The sequence below is a fragment of the Odontesthes bonariensis genome, chromosome 16 (genome assembly GCF_027942865.1).
Source record: "Odontesthes bonariensis isolate fOdoBon6 chromosome 16, fOdoBon6.hap1, whole genome shotgun sequence".
NCBI lineage: Eukaryota > Metazoa > Chordata > Actinopteri > Atheriniformes > Atherinopsidae > Odontesthes > Odontesthes bonariensis.
Window position 1 is genome coordinate 37,969,586 of NC_134521.1, and position 18,848 is coordinate 37,988,433.

At 43.3% G+C, this 18,848-nt stretch overlaps 1 protein-coding gene across 2 annotated transcripts in view; it reads left to right on the plus strand.

Moving 5' to 3' along the window:
• hlcs (holocarboxylase synthetase (biotin-(proprionyl-CoA-carboxylase (ATP-hydrolysing)) ligase)) overlaps nucleotides 1-18,618 on the plus strand; it is a 65,287-nt gene extending 46,669 nt beyond the window's left edge. For both annotated transcript variants that reach the window (XM_075487051.1, XM_075487052.1), the window contains 5 exons: nucleotides 10,139-10,206; nucleotides 10,633-10,793; nucleotides 12,827-12,941; nucleotides 15,805-16,018; nucleotides 18,019-18,618. In XM_075487051.1, the coding sequence (XP_075343166.1) occupies nucleotides 10,139-10,206; nucleotides 10,633-10,793; nucleotides 12,827-12,941; nucleotides 15,805-16,018; nucleotides 18,019-18,190 (730 nt within the window). In that variant the 3' untranslated portion in view covers nucleotides 18,191-18,618. The remainder of the gene's footprint in view (nucleotides 1-10,138; nucleotides 10,207-10,632; nucleotides 10,794-12,826; nucleotides 12,942-15,804; nucleotides 16,019-18,018) is intronic.
• Nucleotides 18,619-18,848: the final 230 nt, after the last annotated feature.

An 18,848-nucleotide genomic window follows, 5' to 3' on the forward strand; every position in this document is an offset into this window, starting at 1 on the left:
AAGTTGGTGGTAAATCTGTGTCGCACCACCCCTGTCAGATCGCACAAGCTCATAATCGACATCACCCACTCGTCGTGTGACCACAAATGGCCTTTGTCACTTAATTTTGAGCTGGAAGATAGGAGCAATACAAGCAAACAACAACCCGAATCACCGATTCGAGGAACCCTCTGCGGGTCGGGAGCAGCACCTGTAGCGGCAGGGACCTGGGGTGGAGACAGAGTACAGGGAGGGTTAGTGCGGGGGAGAGGATGTGGTCGAGCGGTTTGTACTGGATTGGGCGCTGACAGCCTCCTTCGGGGCGCTGGTGTGGGACGGCCGAGCAATGCTGGCCGAGCCTCCGGCGTCCGACCCCGGGGAAAGACGGTCAGGTGATCCTCCGATAGAGCGATCGCGTCAGCCAGCTCCGTGGGGAGGTGGCAGCGCACCCACTCTGCCGTACCACACGGCAGACCCTCCACGAATTGTTCCAGTATTATCTGTTCGACCATTCTCTTCTCCCCTCTTGAGTCCCGTGGCTCCCGCCACCGAGTCGCCGCGTCCTTTAATTGTTGGGCGTAGCAGAATGGTCAGTCAGTGGAGCCCAGTTTTGTCGCGCTGAAACGACGGCGGTGGTCTTCTGATGAGTACCCCAGGTGATCCAGTACGGCTCTCCTGACGTCGGCGTACTGTCCCCGAGAGCGAGCTGGAAGGCCCAGCGCCGCCGTTTGGGCGTCTCCTGACTGGAGGGGAAGCAGGCGCACCGCCCATTCTGCCTCCGGCCATCTGCACGCCGCCGCCGTTGCCTCGAACATGTCCAAGAAGGACTGTGGGTCGTCTGTCGGTGACATTTTATGTAGTGCGACTCCAGGGAGCGAGGGAGTCGGTGAATCTGTTCCAGCTTGGGCCACCATCGCCTCCAGCAGCTGGGTCTGACGCTCTGATTGCTCCTGGAGTGCGGCCAGCTGTTGTTTGCCGAGGACCGCCTGGTCGCGATTCATCGCTGCGACCTCTGCTAGCATCTGGGCCGGCATCGTCAGAGGTTGTTGCGGTTCTGTCATCTCAACCCCGCTGAATCCCGTTGGGTGCCAAATGTGATGACTCTGATGCCACCGTGGGTTCTGTTAGCAAGGATGCTTGAGATTTAGTCTTGTTTGATAATAATATTTATTTATACGGTATCTTTTTAGGTGGAGTTGTTGGCAGGCCTTCTCCCTCCCGGATTCGTGCTGCCGACTCCACAACCGTTGGCTCTGCTCTCTTCCCTCCCAGGTCCAGCACGCTACTGTTTCTAAAAGAGGAGTGATTAGACAAATGGATACTGGTGCACTAATCACTCCTCTGGTGCTGCTTCCCTGAGCTCTTTCCACACCTCTCTCCTGCAGCTGATGCACCACGCCCCCTCCACACAAACAAACCACATTTCCAAGCCTTTTCCAGTTGTCACAAAGAATTGCAGCAATCCATCTGGGCCACATATCTGATGACATCATGCATATCACCATAGAGTTGCATTTTCTTATCGCCCTTTACCGTTGGCACAGTCGATGCATCATGTCCAGCTGCAGAGAGAGGAGAGAGCTGATTCCCTGTGGGTCACCAGAAAAGCCCCACACACTGAAAACTGATGCCAGGGACCCATTTATCCCTTTCAGTTTGAAGCTTAAAGGGACAACCTGTGATATTTGAAACTTTACGGATCCTCACAAAAGTTTGTCACAATGATAGATTTCATGTGAGATTCAGCCGGGATGAATTTAATTCTGATTGAGAAATGGAATTTCTACTCCTGAAGTTTGCTAATGAGGGTTAGAGCCCTGTAGAGAAGAGCTGATGTGTTCCCATCTGAAGGGTAGGGTACCCTTACCCTCTGAACTTTTCCATCTGGTGAAACATTAGAGATGAACTGCGCCTCTTCTGGAATGCTGAGCAGATCGTTTGCATGCTAACAAATTTGAATTTATATACATATATATGTATATATATTTCTGTTTTTTCAGTTTCCTGATTCTTCTAGTGTGGCTGCTTTGTGAGTGTGGCTGCTTTGTGAGTGTGGCTGCTTTGTGGGTGTGAGCTGCTGGTGTTGAGTTAACCCTTCTCACTGTGTGCTCGGGCTCATTGGAAAAGGTTGGAGAGCACTTTGCTGTTCCACCGAGCATAATGATTCTTTTCCTGCCCTGCTGAACTCGATCCGTGTGCCTAGAGCCACACACTTTCAAAGGGCTGACTTTTTTTTTTGCCGGGCTCAGACATCAACCCCTCCCTTTGTTCAATCAATGATGCAGAAACATTTTTAACTCGATGCGTTCCAGTTGTTGTACGAAACCCTTGGCGATTGCTGTTTGTTTTGACGAGGGTCCCCTTATTGAAACTGACAGTGTTTTGAATGAGGACTGATTTCCTGTAAAGAAAACAAAAGGCAGCAGGACGGGTTTGGTGCTAAGAAAACTGACTGCACTCAAATCTGGCAACAGGTTTGACTATAAAATCAAATTACCCCAGTTGACCTTGTATGCTCCACTTGCAATTCTAAAAATTGTAAGCAGATGCCTAAATGTCCACACCTCTTATCCTGAGAAACATGTGATCCAGTGTTTTAGTGCCTGGTGGGATGAATGCTCAACTCAAGAGCCCAGAGTCCCTGAGAAAGCAAACCCTCTTTCAGTGCTAAGGGTTTACATATCAGATGTTAAAGCTCCGTAAATCCAGCCTCAGATAAACAACAAAACATATTATACTGTCATTATTTACTGAACAACTACTAAGACACACTGCATGAAAAGAGGGATTTGTGGATGTATGTGGCCCCTTACATGTCCGCATACGTTGAGCCCCTGCATTTGCGGTGGTAAAAGTGAAAACTTGGCCCAAGTTGTCGCAAATTGACCTGGCAACTGCTCCCCCATGCCCCCCTCCCCTCCCCTACTTAGGAGAGCCTTTAATATGTAAATGCCAGTGATCAGGTCAGGAGCTGCCACAGTCATTTTCAAGTGGGGTGGGGTGAGGTGAGGTGGGGGGTGGGCAGGCCTGTTTCTACACGTTCACTATCACCTCCAACTCCAGCCAAGTTTGTTGCTGTGTTGTCTTGAAAAAGAAGAGGTGCACGCTGTCTGCTGGTGACAGGTGATGCATATCTGTTTTTTTTTCTCCCAAACAGCTCTTTTGTAATACCGCTTTTTGTGGGCAAAATTCAAGGATTCAAGGATTCAAAGGTTTATTGTCATGTGTGCAGTTAGAAACGTGTTTCCCTGAACAAAGAAATTCTTTTCTTTGTTGCCCGCACTGGATGTCCAAATGTATAATAATAAAGATAAGATAAAGATAAAATAAGCATGCAACAACAATATTCTAAAAGGTTTCTTAAATAAAATAGAAATATAGAAATAAAAATATAGAAATCTGGCCTGTATACATAATGTGCAGTAGTGCGCTCAGTGTTTTATTGTGTATGGCTTAATTCGGTGTCACAATGGTCACAATATCGCCGAGGTCTTTTCTTTGTCCTTGCAGAGTCCATTTTTGTGTCAAAACAGTGCAAATTGCCAGCTGTGGTCAGACAACGTTAAATAGCAAAAGGACGGGAGGTTGTCTCGCGAGTATTCCGTGTAATGACGTATACGCATATGATTGGTGGAGCTTAACGGCTCGCATAAGCTCTCGTTCAATCACGTATGAGAAACATTGTGTCGTGCAGTGTAAACAAAAAGTTTAAAGAGCAGATCTGGCGGCAGAAAGGCAGACAGAAAGGCAGACAGAGTCCCATGCTGTGAAAACTGCCCTGGTTTGCGGAATACAATGGCTGGAAGACGACTAGCTTTCAACTCCCCAGCAACTCTCTGCGGGTCTACAGGTTTGTGTGTTTTTTTCTACTTGCACATGACCATTTGATTGTTTAATTTTAGTCTTGTTGACACTGTACAGCACTTGGGACAGTTCTCGCTGATTTTAAATGTGCTGTATATTAAACTTACTTACTCACTTGCTTACAGGCAGATAAAATGAAAGTCCTGTTGAATGCTATGACCGGGATGTCTCGTATGGTGGCCAGCACTGTGGATACGGTCGTGGAGAGGGTTCTGGAGGGAATGGACCAGAGATTCGCTAGGTTGGAGGCAAGATGGCCGTCGAGAACGGACTGAAGTTACATTCCAGAGAAGTTGAAGAGCGCAAGAGAAGGCGGATACAGAATCCGAAAATCGCGGTAAGAGTAGGTTATTGACTGTGGCTTTAGGCTAAACTCAACTTAATTGTGTCCATCACGTGAAAACCAGTGTGAGTTGCTTTATTTAAAAAAATGAATTTCGTGTTTTCAATTTATAGGAAGCAGTTCGCCGCCTGCATAACTCACCGTGGCATTATAATCCAGGTCAAGGGTAAGAATAAGTGAATGTTCTCCCAATATCTAGTTGAGTTGGACCCGATGTTACGTTACGTCAATGCAGTTTTTTTTTTATTAACCATAGGCCTGTTGTTTTTACAGGCTACTGTCACCTCACAATGTGGATGTAACGAGTCGCTTGAAGGAGGCGGTGGCAAACAGTCCGAACTTCAGAGAGGCAGACGGGGACACTATCGAGGGTGAGCGGCGCTGACTTTTACCACGGCTGGCACTGATACTTTTAAGCACTGGTCATTTTATTCATTCCTCTTGTTTGTTTTTTTTTAGCAGCGTGACGGACCTGTGTGCTGTGCTACAGGCGCGTCTTGAAGCCAACCCGAAATACTCACAGTCTCACCACAGAAGAGTGAAAGAGAGTAAGAACATATACGCTGTCAATATGACTTTCGTTACTTTATAGACAAGTTGTCAATATGCTGTGCATGGATAGACTATGTTTTGATTATTTATTGGTTATTCCAACAGCTCCCAGAAGCCAGCTTCTGATCCAGGATGAGGACGTCTGACAACTCCCGCAGACCCTGCAGGGACCGGAGTAATGCGAAGAATGCGGATTCCAAACGGCGGCGTTTAGGCTTATTGTGTATATTGTAGGCTACAGCAGTGTGTGTGTATAAAGTTTTCAATTCTTTATAATCAATATGGTTCTTATTACAATGTAAGCTATGTACATTGTGTGGTGTGGCAATAAAAGCGCTTTAAAAAAAAAAAGTTTCCTTTTTCATTTCCTCAATAGATTCACGTCATTCATGCCTGCATTAGCCTAGTCATAGTGCAGCTTATAAGAATGACGTGAATATATGAAGTACACAAACATCCCAGGAATATTAGTAATCATAATTACAATTATTAATCATAATTGCTGAGTGATATGCCCATATAAAGTATGCATATATTAACCTTATTGGCCAATGGGTGGTCAGCTTTACAGGAGCTTTTTTATGTAATCACGTGCCTTTTTCGTCCAATACCAGCGAGGCCAGTGAAAGGTCCAGGCACTCTCACAGCGGGGTGCTAATCGCTGAGCCATTAGCACCCCGCTGTGAGAGCCCGCCGCGAGTTGGGTTCGTTTCCGACGATTTTCTCGCTCAACAAACTTAAAGTTTGTCTGCCTGCAAGCGCCCAGGTGCGTCCGAAAATTAGGCAAATTCGCGGAAGTTCACTGCCGTCCACAGTGACACAAATCCCTCTTTTCGTGCAGTGAGAAGCAGTGTGTAAAAGAGCCTGGACACCCTGTGTTTTCATAGTACATTACTGCCTATTTTTGCTAATCAAACACACTTGTTCAGTTGATCTTGTCCAGTTGGTTTTACAGACCCAAGCTCCTGAGCAGAGATGACAAGAAACACCTGTAAGAAGCATCAAAATAGAGTGATAGAAATGGGTTCAAAATTCACAGAGTCGCAGGACGCCAGAAAAGGAAGGCTGTATTAGAAAAGGCTCCAACTAAAAACATTTGAAAGAGGCCAACCCACAGTCAACATCAGGATAGCTTTTCCACCATGACTCCACCGACCCCTTAGGAACCCCAGAGCTGACGGAGTCCTGGAATCTTGAGCCCCCCGCGGAGACATATTCAGTTCTAACCGAGACGTAGGAGCTGAACCCGGTTAAGGCAGTATTACTGACAATGGTGTGTTGTAGCCTGTGAGGGATGTGGTGGTCAATGGTGACGGGAAGGCGAACCTCAGCTGGTGACTCTGATCAGTTTCTGTGCTGTGGGCGAGACGCAAAACAGACTGAAATTTATCAAACAGGAATGGGAGGTTGGATGTGGACCTCAGGGTTAATGGAGGGTTTATTGAGAAGTGCCCCGACCGTAACAGTTCTTAAAGCAGATGGAACGTGGCCAGCCTGAAGGGACTGGTGTATCACTGTTGTGATCAGGGGATTGATGGCAGGGATGTGCTTTCACCGGGGCTGTAGGAAAGGGGTTGACCCCCAGGTGGAGGGTTCCATCGCCTGGATAACCACCTCGACCTGCTGATGTGACACCACAAACTGTGGGTCTGGAGCAGGGGGGGTGGGAGAACCAGAGAGGACTGAACGAATGTTGCTGATTTTTGTTTTGAAAAAGTCTGTGAAGTTGTTGCCATGCTCTTCTATAATCATTGTAAGTAGGGAAGCCGTGAGTTTGAGAAGATGGTTCATGGTGCAGAAAATCTGCTTGGAATGATGTGTGAATAGAACTGTGATCCTGCCTCTTTGGGTAGGTCTTTTGGTGGTCCTGATAGACTATTTTATGAACTCTGAGTCCAGAAGCTTTTACTGCCACTCTAAGGCACACCCTGGGCACCTCAGGATACCCCATAAGTCCTTGGTAGAGCACCACACTTCCAGCCATGAACCAGATGGAGATCCTCAGCATGATCAATCCAGCATCCAGCGGGCTTGGTGAGCCATGTCCATGTTAAAACTGAATTTTATTGCTTTTGTTAAGGATTCATTTATCAAATTCAAGTAGGATGAATTGTGAAAAAACTGAAAATGTTGGTTGGCCCGTCGTTGTGCAATCCCCTGTGATCACTGATACTCTCACGTGGATGCTCCCAGAACAGTCTACACAAGTCAGGAGCAACTAACATTCCCAATTCAGTTGGTCGACAAAACAAAGTAAACCAACCAAAATAAAGTGCTGATAAGAAATCATCAGATGACATGCCTTATTGTGTAGCTGGTTCTGCAGGGCCCCAGGTTTCTGCTGTACACCCCCCCCCCCCCCCCCCAATATCCCCCCCATTCACAAAGTGAAACTGACATTAGTCAGATTTAGTTTCAGGGCTACCTGCACATATTTGTTATTTTACTGCATATATTTCACACTTGTAGTCACATCTATTATTAAATATAAAAAGGAGTGATCATCTGCTGCTGCTACTAAAAGACACCAAAACGTTATTACTGATCAATGACCGGCATAGCTGGAGAAACAGAAAGAAATTGTAAGCTGATATGTTGCAATTGGCTACATGTTGAATGTTAAAAGCTATAAACAAGCCCCATAAACGGTGGCCTATTCAGGGTTTTTAATCATTGTTCATCACCTGATCACCACTTTGGTCATCATCTTATAGCTACAGAGTGATTGTTTGAATAGGGGAACAAAGGTATTTTCATTGTTTAAAATACTACTGAAGAATATTCAAACAAATTCCAGAACCTCAGGTGAACATGGGCAATATGCTAATGTAGGTTTAGTAAATTTGAGGAGAATTCCTCCTCCAGTGATCCCCCTACAATCCCCCAAGTGTGTATTTATTTAGGTTCTCACCAGTGAACATCAGGCAAAGATTTATGGATGGAATCTATTCTTTTAGTTGTTCCAGAAAGAAGGACGGCATTAATTACTGTTGTAAATGCAAAGGAAGGAAAATCAGAATGAGTTTTTTTATATGATTCTTTAATATTTACTACCATGGTCAACCATCCTTTTGTCCAAACTCTCCAGCGTGGGCATCACAGGGAGATCACACTCCTGGTTTGAATCGTACCTTCCTGGTCGGTCATTCAAAGTGTCCTGGCTTGGTCACACTTCTGCAGCGCACAACCTCGCCACAGGGGTCCCCCAAGGTTCAGTACTGGGACCTCTTCACTTTGCCATATACACCACCTCACTGGGCCAGATCATCCCATCACAAGACTAAAGATTGACCGATCATGCCGCTTTGCATTGCTAAACATCAGAAAGATCAGGCCATACCTAACCCAACCCAACACGCCACCCAGCTCCTGGTGCAGTCTATGCTCATCTCCCGCCTTTACTACCGCAACGCTCTCCTAACTGGTCTCCTAACTGGTCTCCCAGCCTGTGCTGTGAAACTGCTGCGGTACGTCTGGTCTTCGGTCAGCCTCACAGAGCACACGTCACACCTCTGTTCATTGAACTCGCCTGGCTACCTTCAGCCGCCTGCATAAAATTCAAGTCCCTGATGTTAGCCTACGGAGTCCTTAATGGAACGGCTCCCATCTACTTGAATGCTCTTGCAAAGGCTTACGTCACAACTCGGGCACTCCGGTCGTCACAGGATTGTCAGCTAGCAGTGCCTACAGCACGCTGAAGACGATCCAGACTCTTTTCATGTGTCGTTCCACGATGGTGGAATGACCTACCGAGCGCTACCAGAACAGAGGCGTCACTGAATATCTGCAAGAAACTGTAGAAAACCCAGCTCTTCAGAGAGCATCTCCTACCCTGCACTTACCCCGTACTTCCCTACCCCTTCTACTGCACTTCATCTTTCTGTACTTCCCTCTATCTCTGACAGAGTCTGACTGGTGGTTTCCTTCTATGCAGCTTATTGTATCCTCATTTGTAAGTCGCTTTGGATAAAAGCTAAATGCAGAAACAGAAAAACAAATCAGTACAGTTAATAACACAGTGTTCTGTTTGCTGTGGCATTACCATTTGTTAAATAGAAACTTGGCTAATGGAAGTACTATTCCACAGATATTAGGACTGTGAATAGACTGTACTGTGTAGCACTTCTCTAGTCTAGTTGACCACTCAAAGTTTTATTACAATACAAGCAACATTCACACGCACACCATGACTTAGTCTACATGGTGATCTACATTTTGTGGTGATTCTGTTATTACTTTGTCCTTTGTATTTCTACATTGTGCTGACCTAAACTGAGTGTTATTGTGAATTAATACATAAACCAGGCTGCAGGACCTCATTAAAGGGAAACTTTTTATTTGGCATAAATAAATATATAGAACAATAAATAAACATTGCTGGAATCTGTGTAATTTATTTTGTCTAGTTAAGTAGTCAGGAAGGCATGGATGATCAATGCAAACATGCTCATTCATAACAAATCCTTTTTTTTTAAGTTTGTTTGTTTTTTTTAAGAGGGAAAATGGCTTTAAAAAAATATATCAACTTTGAATTTATCAGAATGTATTTTATCAAATGGATCAGTCGATTCCATTCAATCCATTTTGGATGAATAGCCTTATATCTGCTTTGAAAAAGAACTCTTTTATTTCTAAAAAAGCTTTATCTTTATATTGCCTAAAAAGAACAGCTTCATGGTTTAGGTGAGTGCGAAGGTTCTGGCTCTTCTTTTTGGTTGTTGGCTTTGCCTCCTTGTTATGCTTGAGTTTAGAAGTGAGAGAAAAAGTTATATGGAGGCTGTATTTCACTGGCACAGGACAGCATTCACTCATTCAAACAACAACATTTATGTTCCAGCCGTGCATCTAACTCTGGGTGACCAGTTAGTATGAAATCAACTCTCATTAGTGCTAACCCACCTCTTCACCATCACCTGCTTGGTGGCAGAAACATCTGGTGGAGCCACTTGACCGACTGCACTGAGAATTCCAGCTAGCTCACATGGTAACAGTAATATGTCTGTTACATTACCTATACGAACAGGAGAAAATGGTCATTGTTAGCATTCATATGCATATTTACAGTAAGTTTGAAATGGAAATGTCCAATATCATTTCCTCAAAGGCATTGTTTTTGTCCAAAGAACATTCTGAAAGCCTAAACGGCTCAGTTAAAAATCATGCAACACTGAAAAAGGCAGCACAAAAGCAGCAGACTCATTATTTCAATAAACATTGCACAGAACTGAACTCTGGGGAAACAATCTGTCCACTTAGACCTGCCCGTACAGACTCATCGTTGGAAACTGAATCAGTAACAGATGCATTTTCAAAATGTTCAGTCTGGTTCGTAGCCAGAGTATGGAACGGTGTGATAATACTTTCTTAAAGTGTCCTTCTCTGGCCTTTGTGTGTCCTCAGGCTGACGCTGCACCTGCCAGCTGATGTGGGTCTGATAGCAGTCGCTGCTCGACAGTGCCAGGGCAGAGGTCAGTGCTTCAGCCGACTGTTCACCCAAACGCTCCCCGACATCCTGCCATAAGCGTGCTGCTATTCCTTTTGGAAATGGAAAAGTCAACAGTGAGATCTTCAGAAGAAGAAAAGAAGGGATTTGTCTTTAGTTTTTTTAAGAATATAGAAATGATTGAAAAATAGCCTGAAATAGAAACATTTATTTCTGTTGACATTATTTTTTGTTATCTGCTTTTCCATCTCTTTATTTCCCTTTTTTAATTATGAATGACTGTAATGTCTTTATTTTAAATCATTTTGCAGCTCTTGAAAATGAAAGTGATTCATTTAATTCAGTTTCTGACCGTGAAATTTAAAAGTAAAACAAGTTGCTTTTTAACATCTGTCCCCTGAGTGATAAACCAACTGAACATTCACTGACTGATGCTTCCTTGCTCATGCAGGTCGGGGGGGGAACGCCTGGCTCAGCCCCCGGGGTTGTGCCATGTTTACTCTGAGGGTCCAAGTTGAGCTGAGCTCCAGGCTTGGACAGAGAATTCCCTTCCTGCAGCATCTGGCAGCTTTAGCTGTTGTAGAAGCTGTTTGCACACTTCCTGGATACCAGGTATCAGTTTGTGCCCTTCCTTGTATCACTTTTCTGGTTACGAAAATGAGCTGAAACGTGAGCTTCCATAGATAAACAGGATCAGACAGGCCAGTGGTGCCCCCTGACAGAATCTAAACTCCTAAAGGAGTTTTACTGAATTTGCTCGATGTCCAAATTAAACTCTTAACTTCGCTGATAATTTGAATTGTTAATAGTATTTAATGAATCCCAAAACTAATGACAGTATTGTTTTGTGCAGTTCTTAGAATTGTTCTGCCCTTCAGGTGTTGGAGTTTGAATCCATTGTTTTAGCATGTGCCAATGCTACTATCATTTGTCTGCACTGCCCAGGCAGCAGGTGGTCTTTGGTGGTGGTCTTTGGTAGTGGGCAGGTACATGCAGCAACTGTGCCTCTTTAATCTACACATGTAAGGACTTACACCTTAATCTGTGCATTGTATGACATGCACACTGTGCATACCATCTGTCTGATGACCAGAATTAGATTAGTGTTTGAAGTTTGTGCCATTTTGTCAGAGCTTGCTGTGGATCTGTGAATAAACTCACTGTTGGGCTGTAAGTCCACATTATGCTGCATGGTGAATGCACAAACTCTCTTAGATCACTCGTATGCACGACTTAAGAACAAATCTGTTCGTACATGAGGCCCAATGCTTTCAGTTTAGTTTAACCCAGCTAACCCTAACCCAGCTAACAACTAAATCTGGGCATTATCTTTGACAGGGAGATGTCACTGGAGCATCATACAAAGCAGCTGACAAGAAACTGTTTTTATCAGCTCAGGAATATTTCAAAACTTAGAAGTTTTGTTTCCAAGGATGATCTGGAGTTGATAATCCATGCGTTCGTGTCTTCTCCTTTAGACTATTGCAACAGCCTGTTTTCGTGTCTAAACAAAAAGGAGCTGTCTCGTTTGCAGCATGTCCAAAATTCTGCAGCGAGGTTACTGACCCGCACAAACAGAAGGGCCCGTATTACTCCCATTCTTAAGTCCCTTCATTGGCTTCCAGTGGCTTTTCGTTTTAATTTCACAATCCTGGTGCTGACTTTTAGAGCTCTCCATGGTCAGGCTCCTTCCTACATCAGAGCCCTTTTGTGTCCGTACACTCCCTCGCGAAGGCTGAGGTCAGAGGACCAAAATCTTCTCCTGGTCCCTCGTACTCGTTTTAAGACCCGAGGAGATCGCTCCTTCCAGGCCGTCGCTCCGCCGCTCTGGAATGATCTCCCACTCTCGTTACGTTCACTTGATTCAGTAGATTCTTTCAAGAGCGGACTTAAAACCCATCTGTTTCGACCACAGCAGTGTATTGGCTGTTTCTATGACCACTTTGTTTATTTTACTTTGTAATATTATTATTGTTGACTTTTATTGTATTTTATGTGCACTTCTTGTGAAGCACTTTGTGACCTTCATTGTCTGAGAAAGGTGCTATATAAATAAATATTACTTACTTAACCCTAACCCTAACCCGGCTGGAGGGCCTGGAGCCCGGTTCTCCTTAACCCTAACCCAGCTAACCCTAACCCATAGCTGTTGGATCTCAGGAGTCTTTCTGAGTCTGCTTGCCTCAGTGGGCACATAGTGACTCCCCTTGGACTGGGAGATGGGTGAAACTTTAGGTTACTCTGTGTCTAACTGTGTCTCATCTGATAGCTCAACACGCACCAAACGGCAGCGTCTGCAGAGACAGACACCCTTGCACAAAGGGTGGCTGGAAGACTAAACATGACTCAGTTCAAGGTCTTTGGATCAAAGCGTTGTGTTTCTGATAGTATAGCAGGTGTAGCATGAGGCCACAGTGCCTAACCCCGTCCCATACTCAACCAACAGGGATGTCACTCCACCTTTACCTCCATGCTTTGGCATAGCCTTAACCAGAGGGTGGGAAGCATGCAGTTAACCAATGCACAGCTGCTCTGTGGTCCTGAAACACTCAGTGTGGTCGTGGGTAGCAGAGTTCTACTCTCTGTTTTATAGACCTTACTTCAACCAAAGCTGTGCTGAAAATCTGCATTGTGCTGTTCATCAGGACATAGACCTGAGGGTGAAGTGGCCCAATGACATCTACTACAGTGACCTGATGAAGCTCGGGGGAGTACTGGTGACCTCCACTCTTCTGGGATCAACTTTCCATCTGCACATAGGTAACAACCCCCCCCCCCCGCCCCCAAACCTCAGATGTTGAAGAAATAATCCTCTTTTCTCTCCGATATGTCACATGATACAGCGAGGGGCGGGTGCACCCTGGACAGGCCGCCTGTCCATCACAGGGCCACACAGAGACAAACCACCACCCACACTCACACTCACTAATTACCCTGACATGCATGCTTTCCACTCATACATATACTCAACACAGAAAGAACCAGCCGGGAATCGAACCTGGAACCTGGTGACTGTAAGATTGTCCCTGGGAGTGAGTCTGGTGTGTCTCTGTGTCCCTGTGATGGACTGGTGACCTGTCCAGGTGAACCCCGCCTCTCACCCAATGACAGATGGGATAGGCTCCACCCCCCCCGCGACCCTGCAGTTGGATTTTTATTTTTTTATTTAACCAGATAAAAGCCCATTGAGATCAGGATCTCTTTCACAAGGGTGACCTGGCCAAAACGGGTCAGCAGCATGAGACATAACAGCAGCACAGCAGTACGTGTCAAACCAGATTACAAAGAATGACAGATAGAATAAAACAACAATTTAGAGATGCAATCGTGATTTCATACAGAGACGTGGGAGCTAAGGACGCGGGATTAAGCGGGTATAGAAAATGGATGGATTAGAACAAACATAATAATGAAATAAATGTGAGAAGAACTCAGCAGTCCCTGTTAAAAAGCCTTCTGGCTGTGGGGACAAAGGACCTCCTGAAGCTCTCAGTCCTGCAGCTGCTCCTCTGTGGAGAGGATGTTTATTGTTCTCCATCAGAGGATAGAACTTCCTCCACCACAGCTCTGAGATGCAGACCGAGTGGCTGAGTTTCAGATCTCCTGAAGTCCACCAGCTCCTTGGTCTCTGGTGTTCAGGAGAAGACGGTTCTTTTTGCTCCAGGCAGTAACGGGTAAAAACAGAAGCTCTCTTAGATCATTGAAGTGGTTTGGAAAGTTTATTCACAGTAAACAACAGATGTGTTCAGTTCAATCAAAGCATTTTAAAGTGACTGAAAAGGCGTCATGCTTATATTTAGCCTGTCCTGCTGAACAAAAGGAAGCTACAATATACGTTTTTACAAGTACAAAGTAGAAAACAAATAATAGTAAAAAACAGAATTGCATCCAATAAAGTGAATAAAGTCAAAATAGAAGAATAGTAAAGCAAAATCTTAAATAAACACAAAATCCTTCACAAATTCTGAATACTTGGAGCCCTCAAAAATTGCTTTAGAAACCATCCTTTTGAAAACCAAAGATGTATAATAAGTTCTTACATTTACGTTAGCATTATTCCATAATGAAAGCCCAACAACAGGTATGCATCTTCTTTTCATTTCTCTTTTGGCCTTTGGTACAGTAAATATTAAGTTATACTTTGTTTCTGGAGATGAGAAAAACCTTTGTATGCTGCCCGGGAGTAACTTTGATTTAGCTCTATACATTATTTGCATTATTTTGTAATATACCAGATCATTGAATTTCATAGCATGTGATTTCATAAACAGGGGGGATTATGTGCATAGTAATCAACCTTATTAATAATCCGTATGGCTCGTTTAAAACATATAAAACAGTTGTTTTAAATGTGGAGCCCCAGACTTCCACACAGGATGATGTGGAAGGAAGTATAAGTGTGCAGTAAATAATATGTAAGGCCTTAGAATTTAATATGTTTCTTGATTTGTACAGAATTGCTGTTGTCTCAGAAATCTTTCCTTTGATATAATTAACATGTGGTTTCCATGTTAATTCATGGTCAATAACCAGCATCAAACATTTTTAATTTCATGTCCAAAGACCATAAATTTAGTTTTTTTTGTATTGAGTGACAATCTATTAACATGGAACCATGTTTTGAGGATTTCTAGCTCTCTTTCAATAGAAGACAACAGTTCATGTAAATTGTTGCCAGAGCAGAACATGTTTGTATCATCTGCAAAGATAATAAAATTCAACAGATCTGTAACATTACAAATATCATTCATTTAAAGCAAAGAAAGTTCCGGGCCGATCACAGATCCCTGGGGTACACCACAGGTGGCCTTCCTTATTGTGAAACAGTTATTGATTTCTACACATTGCTCTCTATTTTCCAAGTAACTCCAACAAGACACACCTCTTCATCCATACTTCTGCATTTTTCTCAGTAATATGCTGTGATCGATGGTATCGAACGCCTTCTGCACATCGATATAAATTCCAACAGAATACTCATCATTTTCTTCTTCCATCTCCATAACTGCATATGCAGTTTGTCGGTTTCCCCTGAACCCAAACTGGTGCTCACTGAGCTGTTCATGTGTGTCCATAAAAAGATCCGATTGTTTAGCAAATCTTTTTGAGAATTGGGGAAGAAGGGACACTGGTCTATAGTTTTCAATGTTTGTCTCCATTGTTGAATATTGGTATTATCTTTGCTGTTTTCATGTTATTCTGAAAAATACCTTTTGGAATGGACAGATTGCAAACATAGGTCAAAGGTTTTACAATAAAATTCAAGACTTCCTTGATTATAACCAATCAATGGAATTTATATCAGTTGAGGTCTTACAGTTATTACATCACTTTCATCGTCCCACAGAGGAAAGTAGATGTTTGATTATCAAAAAATATTTGATTTATTGTCACACGTTGGAGTTATTTTTGGCCAAGTTACGGCCAACACCCACAAAATAATTCAATGAATGAATAAATTATTTTGTAGACTGTCCACTGTGTCACCAGAGCTGTTTAGGAACCAACTTGGGAATTCTGTTTTCCGTGTTTGTTCTGGATGATATGAGTGATAACTGTTCAGTTTGCCTTGGAACGGTCTAACGAGCACCGAAATAAGTCTTTAACATGGCGTGTCCCACAGGTTGTGGGTTTAATGTGACCAACAGCAACCCAACCGTGTGCATCAACGACCTGATCCTGCAGCACAACCGGCAGCACAACGGCAGCCTGGAGCCGCTCAGCTGCTCCCAGCTCATCGCTCGGACCCTGAACTGCCTGGAAGGCCTCATCAGCAGCTTCCAGCACGGAGGCCCAGACGCTGTGCGGCCCACCTACTATAAGAGGTGGCTTCACAGGTATGTGGGGGCCGGGTCTCCCTTATCATAAGAGATTCAGCTCATACATCCAGTCAGGAAAAGTTATTTGGGAGCAGCTGTTAGCCTACGCTACAGATTCTCAATCCTTCCCAAAGTTCAGATATCACTGAGTCAAGTCAACCAGCTGTTTGTCACTGAAATGACTTTATTTAACTCTTTAACTTGATGGCAGATTGTCTATTAAGATCAAAAAATACTAACTATTTAAGCCATGGAGGAATTATTTCTGACATTTAGACTTTCACAAAGGGTTCTTTTACTAAATTAGTCAGCACAGGACTAAATAAAACACTCCGGAGGACAGGAGATTGGATCAGAGAGAAGTTTAGATATAATCCGTTGTTCCTTAGCTAGAAAATAGTTTTCTGAATTGGTTCTGTATGAATTGGACTGTATCTTTGAAGAGCTGAGATAACATTTGTTGTGATTTGGAGCTACATGAATAAAAGTGAACTGTATTGGACTGAATGCATGGTGAGTGACCTCCACAATAAAGATAGAAATATAGATTCTTTGAGTTTGACAGCCGTCAGTAAGCACAATATATGTCCCAGTTAGTGAGCCATTTCAAGCACTTTAAACATTTTCCAGCAGAATAAAGTGCATTTTATGCAGCATTCACACATGCATTCATGTCATAAATTCAGTTCTTCTAGTTATTATATATATTTTTTACTAATTTTATGTCGGCTGTAGCACCATTCAACATTTTGTTAACACACACCTGAATGTTCCAGAGCCAAAAAGCTGCTTTTATAAAGGTGCTCACACCTGTTGATAATCAGTTACTCAATTAATCAAGTGTATTTAATGAATTGCACTTCCTAATACCTGCCTAATTCCTGAGGAAGGCTGTAAAACAGCTATGCACGTTTGCTTGTTTTAGCATTCTGCTGCCACTAGAGGGCAGTCTGAGCTTCGAGCTATTCTCAGTTGTTGTTCTCCTTTAGCTTCACTTTTAGCTTTACTTTTAGCTTTAGCTTCACTTTTATTTTAGCTTCACTCTGCTGTGGAAAATGCAGAGTTCAAAGCAGACAAAAATCTGCTTCGTGATGGAGTCAAAGTAAGATTGTTGCCTAGGCTTCTCACCTCTCCATCTTTGCTATTTATTGCTTTTTGCGCTTCATCCTCTTCCTTATGAAACGGATTGTTGCGAGCCCCTTTTGGCTCATGCTTACTTTTAGCGAATCAGCATTCTATCAACGTGCAGCATCTTGTTTTAAGCCTATGGGATGTTAACTCTTTGAAGGCCTGTACGTTTCTTTGTCTGCATTCATGAAGAACCCATCTGTGGGGACTGAGAGTCCACAGATGGAATCAGCAGCCATTTTGGCTTAGTTTTACTTCTGTAATGAATAAGTTGTGCTTTTTAAAACACAGAGCTATTTTATGACCTGCTCGCGTGTTTAACATTGGTATAGTTTTAATATGTATGTATTATGTCCTGATACTCCTTAGAAGTGGAAGACGGTGCACTTTCTTTTTCACATTAATGTAGCTGGAAGATTTAAGATACCAAAATGAACATGAACTCCTAATCCTCCAAATTAAATTGACACTGTGTATTTCTTTTTTCATGTGAAATATCAGCTAAATAAAAAACATACAAGTAGGTATGAACTGTATTCACTTTCTGGTTTGAATGATTGAATGAAAAACTAAATCTGGAGTCTAAGAATGTATTCTTTTTTTACTTTATTCACATTTTGTGTCATCCATTTGGCCTGTTGGAACTGTTTCTGATCAAATATGCAGAGTGTTCAGAAGAATACGAATACAGAGACAGTGAATTGACTCACTTTAAAATGGGGATAACATGTCCTCTGAGAGGTTCTTGGTGGAATAGGACCTAAAGAAAGAAGAGATGGAGGTGCTGTGTGGCCCCTGCCTTTGTTTGCAGATGGCCCTGAAATAGAGAGCTTGGTAAAGTTTGTTGAACCTTATCGTGAAACTGAACTATGTCTATGCTTTTACCTCAGCGGGACTCAGGTGCGTCTATGGAGTGAGGAAGGACCAGATGCTAAGGTGGTGGGCCTGGATGACAACGGCTTCCTGCAAGTGCAAAGTGAAGAGCAAGGCATCGTCTCAGTGGAGCCTGATGGAAACTCATTCGATATGCTGAAGAACCTTGTGGTTATCAAGAAGCGTTAGGACCAAACTCAGTGCAATCCCTATCTCTTTGGACACATTATAGTCAGCATCCAGGCTGGAACACTGGTTTTTTCTTTATCAAGATACCAATAATAGATGAATAGTTGAGGTTTCATTCTCATTTCTTCATAAATTTAGCAGGTAACAGGTCTTGCATTGATTATAAATGTGACATATAGTGTGAATAACTAAAAGTGACGGGCAGCTATTTAAGTTTCTGCCATGGTGATGGATTCCAAGCACAGAAATATTTCATTGTCACCTGGTGGTTTTGGACAACAAAATGGAGCTACCGTTTGACTACTTAATTTAAATTCTCAAAGATAAACCCTAAACCCTGATGGGAATCTGATTTCATTCTTAGACAGAAACGGTGAGCATTACAGTTTGTGCTGTTGTGACTGCAAAATTAAAATCAGGTTTCTGGATGATTGTGTTGTTTGTTTCTTGATCACCCCAGATTAGGACATCTAATGAAAAGTCAACCCATTTAGCATTAGTTATGGACACTTTGTGAAAACCTTTGAGACTTGTTTAGGCCAAAGTCTTGATTCTCCCAATGAAAGAACCTGTCGTTGTACACAGGCTGTCTGGTTTTCTCTGTTGGTGCCCCTGGTGGTCTTCAGTGAAGGTTTGCCATTGGACTGATGGCTTTGCT